The sequence below is a fragment of the Branchiostoma belcheri genome, unplaced genomic scaffold (genome assembly GCF_001625305.1).
Source record: "Branchiostoma belcheri isolate BF01 breed outbred unplaced genomic scaffold, Haploidv18h27 scaffold5, whole genome shotgun sequence".
Classification (NCBI taxonomy): Eukaryota; Metazoa; Chordata; class Leptocardii; order Amphioxiformes; family Branchiostomatidae; genus Branchiostoma; species Branchiostoma belcheri.
Window position 1 is genome coordinate 6,094,336 of NW_017804131.1, and position 18,465 is coordinate 6,112,800.

Consider the following 18,465-nt stretch of genomic DNA (forward strand, 5'->3'; position numbering starts at 1 on the left):
CTAGAGAAGTAACATTTGAAAAGAAAATGCATAATGTTTACCTTTGGACATGGTCTGCCCTGTTAATTTTTACTCAAACACATTCACATACATGTACTACGAGTATATGGTGACAGGAGTAGAGCAGACCATGAAATTGCAACATTATGTAACCCAACACCAGTCACCATGGTGACAGACGTCAACAAATCATGTCATTGGCCAGGTCAGAGGTTAGTGTTTGGAACAGAAGAGGAGGAGGAAGAAACTGAGTAAAAACAACATGCTTTCCTTCGGTAAACATAAAAATCAGGACGCATCATTGAAATCGATAACAATGGACGCAACACTCGTCTTGTAAAATCCAATAAAGTTCGCTTCCTTCCATTCGGAAAACACTGAGATGTGCAGCAGGCATGTTTTGTTGACGTGAAAAGCTTCTTTACGCCTGATGTACATGTACATGTACATGTATATGCGTAGCTTTTCTTAATAGTATCAACACATACTGATCATGATCACCAAGACAAAGCAAAGAGCTGCAACTTAAGCCAATGACAAAGTATGCACAACAGGCTTTGGTCCGATATTTTTGTTCTTCGCTGTACATTTTATATTGAGTGGATAGACAGCCGGCTAGCCTGAAGCTAGGATTTTCACATTCTACGGGGATCATAAAGAACTCGCCATGACGTTTATAGCTGTACATTATTACGTACATGACGTTACGTACATACAATATAGAAGCGTCTCCACCCGTCTTACTATACAGCTAAGCCACTGTTATAGCCGAATGTACTGTATAAAAGCCTACGATTTAGCCATGTTACCATAGTGTTGTTGAGAGTCAGCATTTTAGAATTACAAGAAAAAATTGAACAACTGTAGACTGTTTTTTCAGGCAAAGAATGATAACCGCATTCACTATTTCAGTTTCTCTCCACGACGAATGGCTATTTACCCCGTGCCTTCAGTATTGTCAGTGGCTCATGGCTTTTGGGTGCAGTGAAACTTGTATACAATTCTGTATCAACAGATACACCGTACAAGTGGTGTCTTGAGCCTGAAGAGAGAGAGTACTTTCTTGAGTGTGGTGAGATTTTTCAAGACGATACAGACGGTTTCTAACCACGTAAAGAGTCTTAGTTTTCTGTTGCTTTTTTCCCCCGACGTTTCTAACCTTACCTAAAGTGCTCAGATGCATTTCAGTGAGTGCAATGTGGAGAAGAACACGATAAAAACAGCAACATCAGCGATCTTCTACAGGTTCTAGACAAGCTCGATATTTGACTTTGTCTTCATTCGTGTCACTGGTCTCCACAGTTTTGGTGACGTAAACCCGGTATTTTACATTGTTTCCGCCCAGATATTTACATCTCGTCTGCATGTCGTAGATTATGTCCGACTCCTCGGAGTTCAAGGTCACTCCCACGCAGAAGATTTTCACGGGTCCCGAGTTTGACATTGATATGTGGCTGATTCTGGCCTTGGGGATGATGCACTTGGCCTCTCCGAAGGTCTCCAGGTCCTTTGGGCATGTGCAGTGACCCCCGGGGTCATCGGGGTCACAGGCCACGTCCATCTGACAGCTGACGACGTGTAAATTCTGCAGCCTGCTCTTAGAGCGGACGCCGTCTGACTGAGTCTGGTCGCCGAAGGACCGAGCGTAGCGATGTCGGACCGGCAAAGTCTCGTCCAGTTCTAGGGGAGACTTCACGAGACTCACGTTGGCGCTGGTCACGTGAACGTACCTCTCGTACACTATCCTTGTACTCCTGTCGGCCAACACTCGCGCATCCACGCGAGACTGATGGATCGGGGTGAGCTGGAGGCTTCTTGCTGTGTTTTCGAGGGGCAGACAAGGTGCCTGGATCAGGCCCAGCAGCACGCCGAAAATCCAATGAACAATCTTCATACTTGACCGCAGAGGCATTTTTCTTCCCGGCGTCCCCTCGCTAGCTTGATGAACGACCTACGGGAAAAGAAGGCAATACATCCGGCTGAGCAAACGTCATCATATCATTCATCTTCCTCACAGAACCAACAGCAATATATCTGCACAGGAAACGCTTTCATGACTTACATCTGCCTCTAAACCAAGCATATCATGTCTTCCTATATGTAAGATCATACACTGTATCAAAGCCTTCGATCGCTGCTACAATTTGAGCGCGCAGTGACAATGTTATTGGGTTGTAAAGTACTGGCTGCTGCGACAAGGGTGCCTTTCTTCACTTTAAGTCAGTTGCACACGATATATCATTCGCTACAGTGTGATGACTCGTACCGCTCAGGGTAGACTAAATTGTCGTACCCTTGGAGGAGATTCATGCTTATTTCCCAACAGAGAAATGAAGCATGTCGTACGGTACATGGGGACTCACAAAGCGACAGGGACAACGAATGCCATAACAAAACTTGTAAACTGCTAAAACAATACGAGCGATAAGTGTTTGACATTGGTTCCGTTGAAACCGTGAGAAAAACATGAGTGATTATACTAGTAATACTACAGAAGTAACATTTGCAAAACAAATGCATAATGTTAATCTTCAGACATGGTCTGCTCTCAGACTGTGGTCTGCCCTGTTAATTTTTACTTTAACACATTCAAATACATGTACTACGAGTATATGGTGACAGGAGCAGAACAGACCATAAAATTGCAACATTATGTAACCCAACAGCAGTCACTATGGTGACAGACGTCAACAAATCATGTCATTGGCCAGGTCAGAGGTTAGTGTTTGGAACAGAAGAGGAGGAGGAAGAAACTGAGTAAAAACAATATGTTTTCCTTCGGTAAACATAATGAATGAATTTAGCAAAGTTTATCCAATGTTTTTGATCCATGAACTATGAACTAAAAATGCAAATGTCGAACTTAAGCCTAAGGCAATTCTCTAGAGGGTCTCAATCTGGTACGTGTCAATTTGTTTCCCATTCCCCTGATAACTAAAGTGCTTTATATATCGTTGTTAGTACGAAGCAATTAGCTAAGAGTTACTGCGCCTGCCTCCTTCGCCCGCGGCCGTGCCGTGTTGGAGAAAACCCGGGTGTACGGGTCATCACCGCCGCTAATTTAGCCGGGGCACCGCGGCGAGCATCAAAGCGGCGGCCGGCAGCCTTATATAGTCCGCTCGATCAATGCTGGATATGAAGTGTTTCATCAATCGCCTCTGACCCGCCAGACCTCCGAAGAGATCGCGAGCAAATCCGGCGTACCTCGTACCTTATTAACGTGAGGGAATCACTTCAATTGATCGCCCAAGGACCGGACTATAAAAAAGGCGCTCAATGTCGGGTTCCATCACCGATCGAATCAACCAGAAGGCAGCAGGATATCCTCTCAAAAGAATCTGGCGTGCATCGAATTACAGGCTAATTTTCGATTAAACGGATGGCGTCTCGCATGGCTCGCAAAGCAGGGGCTGTTAATCAAGTTTTCAGACATCTTCTGCTTGTTTTGCCCCGGGTCTTCCCCTCTACTTCTTCTTAATAGCACGTAGACACGTTTTCCTCGCCCTAAATCTGTCCAGGTCTTCACTCGCAGCTCACGTACCCAAAGTCCTTGGTAGTTTTACCTCCCTGTGCCACGGCACCATATGATGAATGTATACTAAGGCTATGGCATGATACCCAATACACGCATAAATCAAAATCGAAAGGAAAGTCTCCTACCAAATCTCCGTAATAGGCTGCAGCATCAGGTTTGAGTTCTCTAAGGGACCCCCACTCCATTACGTGACCCCTGACCGTTATCCAACTTAAGGGATCCTTTCAAGGGGTTTCTCGTTAATCTATATTGGATATCTCTTTGTGAAAACTATTTCCAGCTCGAGAGGACCTCTGGTGACCCCATATTCTCTAGAAGTTCAGCGGGAGAGATAAGAGGGGAAAGGCTCTCAAACTTTTAAAGCTATACGCGTGGGGAAGTTGAAGTTAACTTGATCGGAAAACAAACTTTGCGTTGCTGGCTATGGGTCCTACTCCCTTTCATCATATGTCTAATACATTGAAAACAGCAACATACAAACATGAAACCAACCATTCTATGATGTTTTGTCATATTTTTTTTATTCCAACATGTAATCACCAGACGACACACTCAAGTTTTTTCAACTTATATCAATGCCGCCACTAACACAGGGGACAAATACATGACAGGACAGTACTCATTTACACCTGAGCTAAGTGAGAAAAGTCGTGTTAAGTGCCTTTCCCAAGGGCACAAGATCGGTGGCATGTCAGGACTCGAACCCGGGACTCTTAGTTCCGAGTCGCACACTCTGTCGCTACGCCGCACGACCCCATATTTTGTAATATTTAACTATTTTCTTTAAATATATAAGACACAATTCAGCCTTCGATTGCAATGTATTATATCTAGCACTGTTTAATCTTATCAATTGATTGATTGATTGATTGATTGGTATCTAGAAGCGTGTTTTTGTTCAACCAGTCTCATTCTTAATTCCTATAATTCAAAAGCCATAAATTATTGTTTGTTTATTTATTGTTTATTTATCATTTGCACGTATAAAAAAGTTACATAATCAAATAATAACAATAAGAGAATATGCGGGGTAGGCCAGAAACCTAGGTGGTTTTTTAAAGGGCCTACCCCAAACAAAGGTAACTATGATACATGACAAAACATATTTGAATTAAACATCAAAATTAAACAATGAAATAATTGATTAATTAAACAAAATCAAGACACAGAAATAATAACTGAAGTGTGTAAACTAGTTTTTACATCTACGAAAAGAAATTAAACAAAAGTGTTATACATGTAAATAAAAAAGAACGTATCTGTATTGAGCCCACGTCGTCACCTTGACCGTCTGTCGTGTGCCATAATCAAACTGCATATCAAGAGATGTTTTGAGATAATGCACTCACATCAGTTAGACGTTTACGATTCCGGCCACATTTCCGGTCCATTTTACCATTAGAAGACACGCGTCCTGTTTGGCCTCACCCTTCTGACACTAGTCGGTGGTTTGAGACTGTAGAACTGCTGAGCCATTAGTCAAACAGCTGCGCATCTTTCAGCACCGTGGACAAATACAGTTGGTGGGCGCTGTGCCTGCCTGACAGACTGTATGGGGTCGTATGGCGCAACGTACGGTAGAGTGTTCGGCTGAAAACCAAGAGGTGCCGTGTTCGAATCCTGTCATGTCAGTGTTCGTTGGAAAATTCATATTTGAATCACTACAAAAGTGACACCATATTGTAAATAGCTGATATATCCTCTGAATTACAGAATGTTATAATACTCTTCCTAAGAAAACACAATAGATTAGCTTTAGTATCATAATAGACTAGCTAGTTAGGATTATATTTTAGTATTAGTTTGTGCATGTACCCTTGTTGTTTCTTTGCCATACATTGCCCCAGCTACAGTTGTTGAGCAATAAAGTTGATTGATTGATTGATTGATTGATTGATTGATTGATTGATTGATTGATTGATTGTCACAAACCTTGTTCCCTTAGGACAGGAGGCATTCCACACGACTTACCTTTAAGTTACTTAACTCAGGTGGAAATAAATACCTAGTTTCGGTTAGGGACATCCCTTGGACATGACGTTAAATTTAGGTCCCGTTTTTGGGGGTAAACACATCCAAACCATATTAAGTAACCCACCACAAACAGATACAGTGCGGTCGTGATCACTGAATAAAGAGACTCTTTTTTACACAACCAAGTATTTCATTCAGCCGGCGTTTTGGTGACAGTCTGTCACCTTCCTCGGGGCAATTCTGACTATGCTGTGCAAGGTGAACCAGTCAGAATTGCCCTGAGGAAGGTGACAGACCGTCGCCGAAACGCAGGCTGAACAAGAGTTCCACGATCTCATACCTTCGCCAAATGATGTTAACCCTTGCGGTTGAAGAATTATACAGTTTTAATAATTGATTTTGCAAATAAGATCCTCATTTGCAAGGGTTATATCAGTTGATCATATTCTCCACCCAATGACAGTCTTATCTTAACAAAAAGGCTATTGTAGCACTTCCTCATAAATTATGCAAATGAGGTCATGATCTGAATAAATTATGTTTATTGATGTTCGCCTTCACTTAACTTCCAAATGTGGCAAGTATGAAATTCCCAGCAGTTACAACCATGAAATTATAAAAATTTCCCATTAATTATGCAAATTAGGTATTTATTTACATAATCTATATCCTCAGATTTTTTTTTCATTCTCAATTACATGTCACAAGTGTTTCATAGTCCTATTATCGAACAAAGCAGAGTTTTAGAATTTCCTCATTAATTATGCAAATTAGCTCCTGATTTGCATAATTATCATTTGATTATGTCAAGCATCACTTCAGCTACCTACATACCAAAAATCACGTCAATCCGTCAACCGGTTACTTAGTTATCATCCTTCGAAAATTTTTCAACAAATGCTCCTGCAGTTCTAGAACAAGCCGCTAGGGGGCCCAAACTCATGTCACTTCTTCCCTACCTCATGAGCTATCTACCAACTAAAATTCGTGACCCTAGCATGTCCAGATCGGGAGATATCAAAACCGGAAGTTCTGCTGCAGTACCAACAGAAGCCGCCAGGGGGCCCAAAATCTAATCATTTCTAGGTCTCATCAAGACCTACCCACCTACCAAGTTTCATGACAATGCATACTAAGCTTCTTGAGTTATGCTGTTCACAGACAGACAGACAGACGGACAAACGCTATTGAAAACATAAGACGGACAAACGCTACTGAAAACATAACCTTCTTGGCGAAGGTAATAAAACCCTTGGTTGTGTAAAAAGAGTCTCTTTATTCAGTGACTTACCAACCTGATGAAACTCTTCCCTGTTGTATCCAGAATCGTGCTTTATCCAGAAACATGTTTAAGCACGGTTCTGGATAATCCAAGCGTATCCAGAACCATCTCTGATTCAAATCTATAGTCTTGGCTACGCGGAGACTATCCATAAGGCCACAGCAAGTAATTTTTATGGATGACATCAGCGCGCGCATTAATTTTCGCCTAATTTTGGAAACAAAAATAAGAACGTTTGTTGACTTCTGATAGTGGTCAACATGCCGAAAATGGGCAAAAATGTCTGTTGCCATGCCGGAAGTGTGATTGCAGATAACCACGAAGAGAGGAGACAAGAAAAGGCTCTGATTTCATGTTTTGTTTCTTACTTTGAAGCAGTGATATTTGATGCTGGCTGTGTATATGTGATGTTCTCACTGAATCAAAACCATTTGTACAATGATTGAGTCAAAAATTTAGAATATAGGAACCTTGTTTTTTTCGGCCCGTCTTGTTTTTTTTTTCGCCCGCTCGCATTAGATTTGGAGTCTGCGGAGGATGTTATCCATAAAATTTACGTGCTGTGGCCTAACCGTGCCTGATCCTAACCATACACCATTCAGGTATGGAATTAGATAGGCACGGTTCTGCTGTATACAATATTGCCTAACAGTCTATGATACCATTCGGACCGGAGAATGTATGTGAGGGTCAATAAATAAATCAATATATGTATCAAAAGGGATATTAAACACTACTACACTGTAACAATATTGGAAGGAGTGAAATAGTTCTCGCTTTGAGACCTAGCCTTGTCGCTGTTTTCTAAAAGCCTTGAGACAATTCAAGGTGAAGAAGCTCGATCTTGAGCTCCCGAAAGCTTGAGTCGTCGTAAGGTTTGTCTAATAAAAGTATGTGATCTTTGATCACGCTTCATCGGTACTTGCGTATCATTGAACAAACCAAGAATGTAGCATGAAACTTCATCTGTGTTGGTACAAATCATTATGAAATAAAGACTAAGCTTTAACTTCCAACACTTAGATTGCAGAATTGGGACTGACCCCAAATTTTCGGTTGACTCCATCAACCTTGTTCACGGAATGAGAACAAGATCTCACAGACCTACCCTGAACAGAGACGGGGGGCGACACAAGTTATCTGACACTACTACGGTCACGTGTCTCTGACGTCACGTTCCAAGAGTAGACGGGTCCATTCCGTGAACAAGGTTGATGGAGTCAACCGAAAATTTGGGGTAAGTCCCAATTCTATATCTAAGTGTTGGAAGTTAAAGCTTAGTCTTTATTTCATAAACCAAGAATGTGTATAAGCAAGATAAATACCTATAAAGGCAATCTACATTTATGACATAGGAGTCACCGCTGTCAAATTTTGTTTTACCATGTTGTAAATATAAACGATCGCCTCCATCCTACTGTTGGTGCCGTAATACATCACTGTCAATCGTTACACTGAGAGAATTATTCAGGTACTTTCTAATCAATGAGTAAATGTATCACAATTAAGCCCGGCCCAATTAGAAAAGCTTTGGGTGGATGGGTTGAAATTTTCAAGGTTGAAACTTCAGCACAAGAGACAAATATTTTAAAGAAAAATCATTTTGTTTAGTTTTTCAGTCAGTCATTTCGCTGACGTCAAACTATGTTTTTTTGTCAATAAGCTTTTTGGTAGTACAACGTTTGAGGACCAATATTACAACGTATTTTACGCCTACTTATGTTTTATTGGTTTGTGTTTAAGCTATTTTGTTACGATGGACAATACGAGTTCATATTTCTCAGTTTTAAAATCTACTGATAACAAATTTATTAGATTTTTACCATTACCATTAGATCATTATCATTACCATTATTAATTGTATGTTAATTGTATATCTTGTATGTGACTATGTATACTACTTGTTTATGACGCATGGCCTTGCTGCAAAGCAATGTTGAATAATCACTGAGCTAGCCAACCATGGGTAAAAATGACAGAAAATAAAACAAAATGAATAAACTGATTCATTCTCATTATAAGTGGCCCTGGCCTGGCTTGTAAAACCGTTCGGACCTGCCACGCCCGGTCCCAACCTCTATTAATTACCCTTTACACACACATCAAGCTCCATCGATCTCTCAGGATCACAGGTCAAGACATTACACATCATACGGCGCGGCCCGGCCGGCTCACCCGACAACCTTAGGGCACCCGTCCGTAATTAGGTCTCGTTACGAACCACAAACGCAATCGGTTGTTGAGGCACAAACGACTGATCGAATTGCCAGCACTTTGTATGCATAGAAAGTTCCCATCTAAACAATTACGCCAATCTCTTTTTGCATGAATAGGTAAGTATAAAGGGAGTGAAACAGTTGACAAGAGTTCCCCCATAGGCTATTGATTGCGGATTGTTGGAGCGTAATAGAGATTGATCATGTGGATGTACAGTAGAAGTTGCGCACGTATATAATCAAGGACTTAAAAGCTTTCCTCTTATCCCGGACCGTCTGTTCAAAATAGCCAATTCTCTGTTCTTAGAAATCCGTCTATGGTCGTAATAATATGCACGTCATGTCGTAAATAACGAAGCCTGTCAAGCTGTACGTTATTATTTAATCACTATAGCTGTGCTTTTAAAAGATCACTGAAGATACGATAGTAAATAGAGGTTACTTACAGTCACTTAAGGGATAGAAACGCCACTACGAGTCTATTAGTAGAGCTTTAATCTGACCGTAAACATAGTCTAAAGGACTGAGGTTGAAAATGTATCCCTTTTATTAGAAACTATACGTATCGTAGCCCACTAATATTTGATTTACACATCATTATGTCGACAACTGTAGACTAAATAGATAGTAGATCCCCATTCGAGTGTCTTGTGACATATCTTACTCATAGATATCATGGAATGATGACACACAAGAAAATTTTGTCATTGAATGGATAAACGCTTGTAACGTGTATGCAATTTACCACTTCCTTTCATTACTTCCGGGGGAGGAGACATCCTTCCGCAAAAGGGTTTTGTGAGAGATTTAGATTTTCATGTTCGCAGCTGTTTCTCGCGTTTGGGTGGACGGATTTTTTTGGGACTCGGTGTATGTTTTGCTATTGGGCTGTAGATGATGCACATTCTTTTGTTTTTATTGTATATGTATTTTCGGGTGTGAAAATGGTTCCTTTTGGTGGCCCAGAACACCCCTTTGAGCGTGAAAATGGTCGCGACCGTTGACCTTTGGCATGTTGAAAATATTTTCGTTTCCATTTACAGTTAGAACAGATGGAAATTGTATACATGGTTTGAGGATGAAACTGTTCACACATGTAGCATCTGGATCAAAATTGTACACGCAGATGAGTCCAAGTTGTGCATGAATTTGTGACAGGCCGGTGACAAACCAACCCCGGCCTATTATACATGTCCCTGGTGCTGACATGCTATCGAGTGGAGACTGTGTGACGTTTCTATGACGTAGCTACATGTAGTGCTCATCGTTGAGACCTATGACTAGTTATTCAGTTTGATCTTCTATACGTCATAGCTCATACATGTAGATATTCTAATTATTAATATTCAACTCCTTATATGCACATCTCCCAAGCTGTATACTGGAAAGTCGAAGTCTTTCCTGATTTTAGTATCCTTTATAAAAGAATGGTAGGTTTTGAGGCAAATCTAGCTTATAAAGAAGTGCAGGGAAAGGAAATAGGATTCTTCTAACACAACCTTCAATGTTTCTCACCTGCTTACGTTTTGTCGTCTATCAGACACTTTCCTTGGAGCTTCTGACTGGAGTACTGCTATATGTATTCTAAGCAGGTGAGAAAAATTACCGGCTGTGACGAAGAAAATCCCCATGTCCTATGTTCTACCAACCTGAAGAAATTATTCTCGGGAATTGGAGGGAAATATCGGCGTTTGTATTCAATCAATCAATCAATCAATCAATCAATCAATCAATCAATCGATCAATCAATCAATCAATCAATCAATCAATCAATCAATCAATCAATTAATCGCTCAATCAATTAATCGCTCAGCCAATCAATTAATCGCTCAGCCAATCAATTAATCGCTCAGCCAATCAACCGATCGATCAGCCAATCAACCGATCGATCAACGTATTGACAATCGATCAATCGAAGAATCAATCGACGAATCAATTAACCAACATACCAATCAATCAATCAATCAATTAATTAATTAACCAATCAATCGGCCAATCAATCAATCGACCGATTGATCAATCAATCAATTGATAGATCGACCAATCAATCGCTCAATCAATCAACTATTCAATCAATAAATCAATCAATTGCTCAATACATTGACAATGGAACCAATCGACGAATCAATCGACGAACCAACCAACCAACCTACTAACCAACCAACCAACCAATCAATCGACCAATCAATCAACCGATCCGATAGCCTTTACTTTATATCTGGAGTGCCCTGTTGTCAAAAGATAGTACAGCCTGTCAGACTGCGTTTGGAAGGTGGAAAACACAGATGTTCCTTAAACTACCAAAGTCACCTTCGCTCTTTCTCCGAGATGATTTAATTTCTTACGTAATGGTGGCTGCGAATCGCATCGCTTCTCAGAGGAGTCTAGTTGCTATTAGAAAGATGTCAGCTCAGAAGGGTGGGCGGAGCAAGGTTGTCAGTCTAAAAACACACACACGACTGAACTACGACAGTCGTGGCGCGTCGTCTCCAGGGGTTGCCATCAATTTCCGTATGTCTATATCACTTTGAAAGAGTCAAGGTAATGTGTTACCACTGTTAGACAACATCGTTGGGTCACTTATGTACCAGGGACAGGGAAGCACAGTCAGTACTAGTGAAAAGGAAACACTGTCAGCACCAAGGATAGGGAAACACAGTCAGTACCAGGGACAGGGAAACACAGTCAGCACCAGGGACAGGGAAACACAGTCAGCACCAAGGACAGGGAAACACAGTCAGCACCAGGGACAGGGAAACACAGTCAGCACCAAGGACAGGGAAACACAGTCAGCACCAGGGACAGGGAAACACAGTCAGCACCAGGGACAGGGAAACACAGTCAGCACCAAGGACAGGGAACACAGTCAGCACCAGGGGCAGGGAAACACAGTCAGCATCAGGGACAAGGAAACACAGTCAGCACCAAGGACAGGGAAACACAGTCAGCACCAGGGGCAGGGAAACAAAGGAAAGGAAAACATAGTCAGTTAGGCCAACAATGAGAAAAAAGACAAGATGTAGTAAGAAAGATTATGAAGACCGCCTCCAACTTTTGAGTTGTCCGGTGCACGCTACACTACTGGTATATTGATTCACACTCAGTCTACTTGTTTCACATGTAACCTACGCGTAATGTAGCAGAAGACTATATAGGATTATTGATGTAAATGACAACAAAATGTATGTAGCACGTAGAGAGAATTGAGGAGAGATGGTTGCCTCCTACCTACATGTATATATGAGCATCCACTTGATTGTTGTAAAATGATTGCCTGTTACGTTACAGTATATGACTAAAATGAATAGCATAGATTCACTGCGTATCATGAGGATGACAACAGCGCTAGTTAAAAACTTCTGGAGTATCCTGTATGAATTATGTGTTGTGAGAGTCTGCACAGCAAAAAGAATGATCACACACAAACCGTGTGTATTATTGATGCCGAGGGACTTCCGCAGAGATCAAAGCATGAGCGCCCGTCGGAACTGAGAACTCATTCCGAGATACTGAATTTTTGTCAGACTTTCCATCAAACTTGTACTTCGATACAGACAAGTATGTGTGTATCAAGAACACAAATCTCGCTTCTGAATCTGCAGGCTTCGACTTTTATCCTGACTTTACTGAAGGAAATTGCGGACTGAAATTGGCACCTCATTCAGGACAAAAACATGACAAGCAGCAAGATAGTGGCTTACATGAAAACCCCGCGCGTGGAATTCTTCTTTTATTCGGGGAGGAGATATGAAATTTGTATCCATTAAAAAGTAATATTACTGTCGACGGTTATTGATAGTCGTATTAACAAGGAGAATGAAATAAAGGCACCATAATTGTACTTTTGTTTCTCCCTTATTTGTCAAAGATTCATATTTACAGCTATTTCTGAACCATTTCTGGACGGCACAATCATAGGTCTACATATCCCTACATTGCGAAAACAGTTTATATTATTTTATGTCAAAACGACAGCATGGAACAATGTAAGGGCAGTAGCTATTTTTCTCTGCTATCTTTTGACAAGATTTTACATTTAACAAAATAAATATTATCTTGTTTTTTCCTTTAAATGTTTTGATATAATTCTATATCTCGGACAGATACATTTGTATTTGTAATAGTAACAGTTCTACATATCTCTACATTGCAAAATCTCAATTTTTTGTGTCAAAACGACAGCATGGAACAATGTAAGGGCAGTAGCTTTTTTTCTCTGCTATCTTTTGACAAGATTTTACATTTAACAAAGTAAATATTATCTTTTTTTTTCTTTATTATCTTTTTTTTTCTTTAAGTATTTTGATATAATTCTATATCTCGGACAGATACATTTTGTATTAGCAAAAGTAATAGTTCCAGGTATTATCCCCCCCAAACCTTAGTGTTTCGTCCCTAATAAAGGCGGTATACGATATTACCATCGGCATTAACTATTTACATAGCAAGATTGAAGACCCCGAAAGTTTGGAGATCAATCTCGGCGCTTGTACTTTTCCGCCCACCGCTCTCAGCTGTCATGGCGTCCTCTCTCTAAACACTTCTCCTCAAAGGTTAGAAACTTTTTCAAAGGTCAGACAACTCCCATCACTCAGTCCATCTTGGCCTACCTATCAGCGTTTGGCGAAGGAGGCAATTTCTCATACAATTCGATCGCCAAGACTTTAATTGCGTCCACAAAGACAACAAAGAGAGTGGCAGATTGAACCAATAGGTCAAGTGGAGGAGCAGAAGCATTTTTACTAGATTGGCAATTTCGTGTTTAAAGGGAAGCTGGCCTTTAAATTGGCGTGCGCGGATTCGTCTCATTCAGAGGTGTTGTAAAGAGGCTGATTAGCTGGTGTAATACACCCTGTAATAATGGCATGGATCCTATTTGTTTTTCCGGGAATGCGAGGCTCTCATATTGCCTCGTTGACCTCATTTTTCTCGTGAAATTGATGACGTGTAAAAAAAGGAGAGGGAGAATTCCGAATATTTGGGCCACTGTAAATTATCGGCTTAGCACAGTTGTCAATGACGGAGTACTCAGCTCAGCGAACTGTCAATACTTAATACTAACACAGAATTACCCCTCGGATTCCCGGTTAAAATTAGTAGGCAGGGAATATATGGTTTCTAGCGAGGTGCTCTGCTATTCATTGTTGGCAGTTTGATCAATGACAGCCCGTTGGTCGACTAAGGCGTGCGGGCTTAGGTTTGGATTGGTCGAGCAACGCGCCAGAAAATTGGCACAAATGAGGCTTTTAACTGTGCCTGGAGGGCGCGATGTGTGCCGCTCGCAGCTCACTGGTCACATTTCCCTACTACTCCGGCCCGACGTCCAGAATTACACACACCATACCAATTAGCCTGACAGGGAAAAACTGTGAGAAGTCTGTGTGGATGAACCTGCCACCGGCGTAAAAGTGATGAATGAAAGGTATGTATGAATACACGGATACACGCATGTAAGAAAGACAAGAAATAGCAGGAATACAGAGAAAGATAAGAAACAGCAGAGGAAAATCCTCACAAAGAACTATAATTACCTTCCATACTTTTACCCCATTGACATTAAAAACATAAAAAATTAAACGGGTTAAAATGCATGCAATCTGTACTTAATATAGATCTATACATATATGCATGACTAAAAGCACCAAACAGATGCAAGACCGAAAAATGCCTATAGTAAAAATATCATCTACCTGACAAGCAAAAATACATCACAGAAAGAAAAGTGCGTAGAAGAAGCAATTAAGCGCGACGTAGACGTTTATACACAAGTGACGAATAACTGTAAGAAAATCATACATATACATAAACACACACGCAATGTCGTCATATTGTTGTTGTTGTTTTGCTTATCGACACCAACGATGAGACAACAACAACAAGCTTATCATGTCTTAGTCTAGGACAGGATGTTAAGAACGTTTAAGCCACTGGTTGGTACAGAAGTGGTCGCATTCTAAGAGTCTGTAACAACTGCGCCATTCCCAACTAAGCTATTGCTGTAACTACGTAACATGCTACAAAGATGCTTGAAGATGATACAGGACTTGTTTCAGGTACAGTATCCAAACACTAGGTACGAGATTATTGAGAGTAGTGAAAAAAATGCGCTGCACACACACCAGTTCCCCGTGCAGTCCCCCACGTGGCTTGGCGGTCCATCCACCCCCCTCCTCCCGTCTGCCAGCCCGCCGTCCTACCTGCCTGCGCCCCGGGCGGCCCGCTTGTCACCGATGATCGACGCCGTCTCTACCACCACGACTTTCGTCTGATCGAAAGCAGTCGTAGCGTTCAGCTATTCCACCTTCGTTATCATCTCCTTATTTACCGACCTTTTTCCCGACCGATATCAAATTTCTCAGGTGAATTAAATCCGCCGTATACTACAACTTAGGCTGGAGGGATCGATCCTAGGGAGGAGACCAATTTCTGGCTTAGTGCCAGGGCCCACGCGGGGATTGTTCTGTGAACGATGGTTGTAGTTACGCCTCTCTCCGCGCTCATGAAGGAAGCACACCATGAGGTCTGCGGAAAACACTACGGGGAATATCATGAGGAAAAGGTCTTTTAAACGTAGCGAGGGTGATTAGGATGAGATTTGATTAATGTCTTGTTACTTTGAAGTCAATCTATCTATTAGGTAACATCGCATGCTTTTGTCACGAGTCTTTTAGGATCAGACTAGGAAACCGAATTAAAAACATTCCAATATATACAGTAGAAACTAAGGTGCTTATTGAGTAAAATATACGCGAGTCAGTCTACAAGGCGGCTCTCGTACAGCTATGCACTGCGATGATGAACTCAAAAGCATTCAAGGGCAAGAAGAGAAGAAAACAAATGCAGCCTTTCCTACTTTAATCCCCAGCTTTGGACGTTGATGATTTGGAGATGAATGATAAATATGTGTTCCGGATACCAGGACGATGGCTGTTTGCATCGCGTAATTCCGCCATGCTAGAACAAGTGTGGCATTTCTTCATTGCTGGTCTCTTGGTCCATTACACCCCCTTTTCCTCGGCCAGAGACAAGAAAATCCTATTAGGGCTGCAGGATGTGAACACAAGACAGAATACCAAGCAGGAAAGATAGCCACAGTGGCCTTTCCGTACCAGGAAAACAACAGGACATTTTTGCCACTTTCTTCTATTATTTCCAATTTGTGACTCTTGGGTCGACTAGTAAGTGCCCCAGTCATACGATGGCCAGGCAATTGCTTTTTCTGGGGGCAAACGTGAATATGTCGTTATAAATTATCCCCGTTGATGTATTATACCAGGAAAGTACCGACAACTTCAAAATTCCTAGAATTAGTCTCTTCCCGGAATCTATGCCCAAGTTGTGCTTTCTGTCTATGCAGCGCTAAAATTGTTTCACTAATGCACACACAGAAAGAGAGGGAGAGAGACGGAGGGAGAAAGAGAAAGAGAAGAGAGAGAAAGGAAAGAAAGAAAGAGAGAGAGAGAGAGAAACGAGAAAAGAACTAAGCTGAAAATGCAGAGAGTATTGGGAAAACCTGTATAGGTAAAGTAACTCAGATAGAAAGCCATAAGAGGAAAATAATAAAGCAAAAGAATTAAAAAGAAGCGTAAAAACAATCCTAAATTCAATTGCAGTAATGATATTCTTACCTTTACCACACTAATGGGTTAGTTAGTCTCAGCTTCTAAAGAGATCGTGCCCCTGAATTAGAGACGTCGGGATGGTGAAGAAAATGTAACAGCTTGTTTCCCACATGAGCGCTAATGGCTGGCGGCGTACCTCCCCAGCTCAGCCGTGTAGCTTCATCAGAACCCTCTCAGGGGGATGAAAGGTCGCCCATTTAAAGATCAAAGAAATGAAGATCAAATGGGAATGTCCCGTTCAATTCCAAACCTTGGGATTCCCAATACGTCAGGATCATAGATTCCGGCTTAGAGCTAGAAGGGGGCATCTTTTTATTATATATTATAGGATTTATCTTATTCAAATACAATGCGATCACTTAAGGACGATAGCCAATATGGTTTTTAAGTCATAATCTTTTTCCAACTGCGCGCAAGAGGCCCGCGGTACATCGAAATGAATAGGCGATCATGTATAACTATTTTTCGGTAATCATCTGTTTGAGGCGGTAATGAAGATAGAGCGGTGAAACGCGGGCGCGCCAGAAATTGAGGTTATCAACACTAGATTACGAATTAAAACCGTGACGAGGTGTATTTCAACTGTCGTTTCTCCTACAGGCTTTTCAGATTTGATGCCCATCAGGTACAAAGTACGCCGTAAGTCATTCTCTATGTATAGCCTTCTCAGTTCGATCTCCTGCTTTCCCTTTCATCGGCCACTCCATCGATTCTAATCAGTGTTTCAAAGATCGCCAATTTCCCGCAGAATTTGCTCGCCCCAGCCGTTCTCAGTTTAAACATACACGGCGGGACAGATGCTCGCGTCAAGCCTGGGTAGGTGAATAAATGGAAAAGACACGGGCTGCCGGTCGGAGATCGATCGGTAGACGATCCCCCCACGCGCGCTCTTCCGGCGTCCCGCCTCCGCCGCTTCCCTCGATACTCGTCCGCGCACCTTTCCAAAATTCCCCCTGCCCCTAACCGTCCCTTTGAAACATAACCGCAATTACAAACGAAGCGCTGATATACGACAAAGGCCGAAACCGCGATCCTCCCCAAACGGCGTCGCCGTCAGAACCAGACGAGAAGATCCGCTAAGGCAGATTCTACTCATCTGTAGTCTGACAGGGAATGGAGTTACACTTACAGTTTCCGACTTGTCACAGCTGGTGCATAGACGCCTCCTGACGGAATGACAGCTCCCAGCTTCAGGGTCGCCAACTTCTCCACTTCTCCTTCGTGTCTGAGGCCGGCAGCGGGCTCACGTCGGCGTTTTCAAGTGATCCTCGCTGGCAGAAATATCGTCCCGCGCTCTATTCTAGGAAAACAAGGAGCATTTGTTGCTTGTATAACCAATTAGATCGACCAAGATTTCAGCCAATCTCTCTCGCGGGCCAATTGCGGAGGGATCTCTTGAGGAGATTGAAACCTGATGAAAGTTCCCAACTCCTGCCAGCATTCATCTTCTGGAGGCTGATGTTGAGTTTGTTTTCTGACGTGAGTGCATTACATGCCATCGCGCTAATTCTATCAAGTCATGCTGGGATCCGGGCGGCTCTCCCCGTGCGACGTGCCGTGGGGTCTAACGTAGCGACAATCCCAGATCCCTCCCTAGGAGGTCCTGGCGTTTGAAGCTCACGTGCGTCGACGGCGGCTCGTAATGAGAAAGCCTCCTTATTCCAGCGACGCTGACCTTTACATTGAGCGCGAGGAATCCGTGAATAATTGCATTAGATGACAAGAAAGCCGCATTATTGATAATCCAGCGCGTCTATTCCATAAAGGATTTTGGTATTTCTCTCAACATTACGGCAATATCACAAGATAGGCTCGGTGAAGTAACAAATATATCCC

The 18,465-nt window shown here is 42.0% G+C and overlaps 1 protein-coding gene across 1 annotated transcript; it reads right to left on the bottom strand.

Annotated features, from left to right (window-relative positions):
• Nucleotides 1–1,081: 1,081 nt before the first annotated feature.
• Nucleotides 1,082–17,830, bottom strand: LOC109480101. Its single transcript, XM_019782257.1, has 2 exons — nucleotides 17,759–17,830; nucleotides 1,082–1,951 (listed from the first exon to the last, which is right to left on the bottom strand). The coding sequence occupies exon 2, from the start codon at nucleotides 1,910–1,912 to the stop codon at nucleotides 1,229–1,231; it is 684 nt and encodes a 227-aa protein (XP_019637816.1). The 5' UTR covers nucleotides 1,913–1,951; nucleotides 17,759–17,830; the 3' UTR covers nucleotides 1,082–1,228.
• Nucleotides 17,831–18,465: the final 635 nt, after the last annotated feature.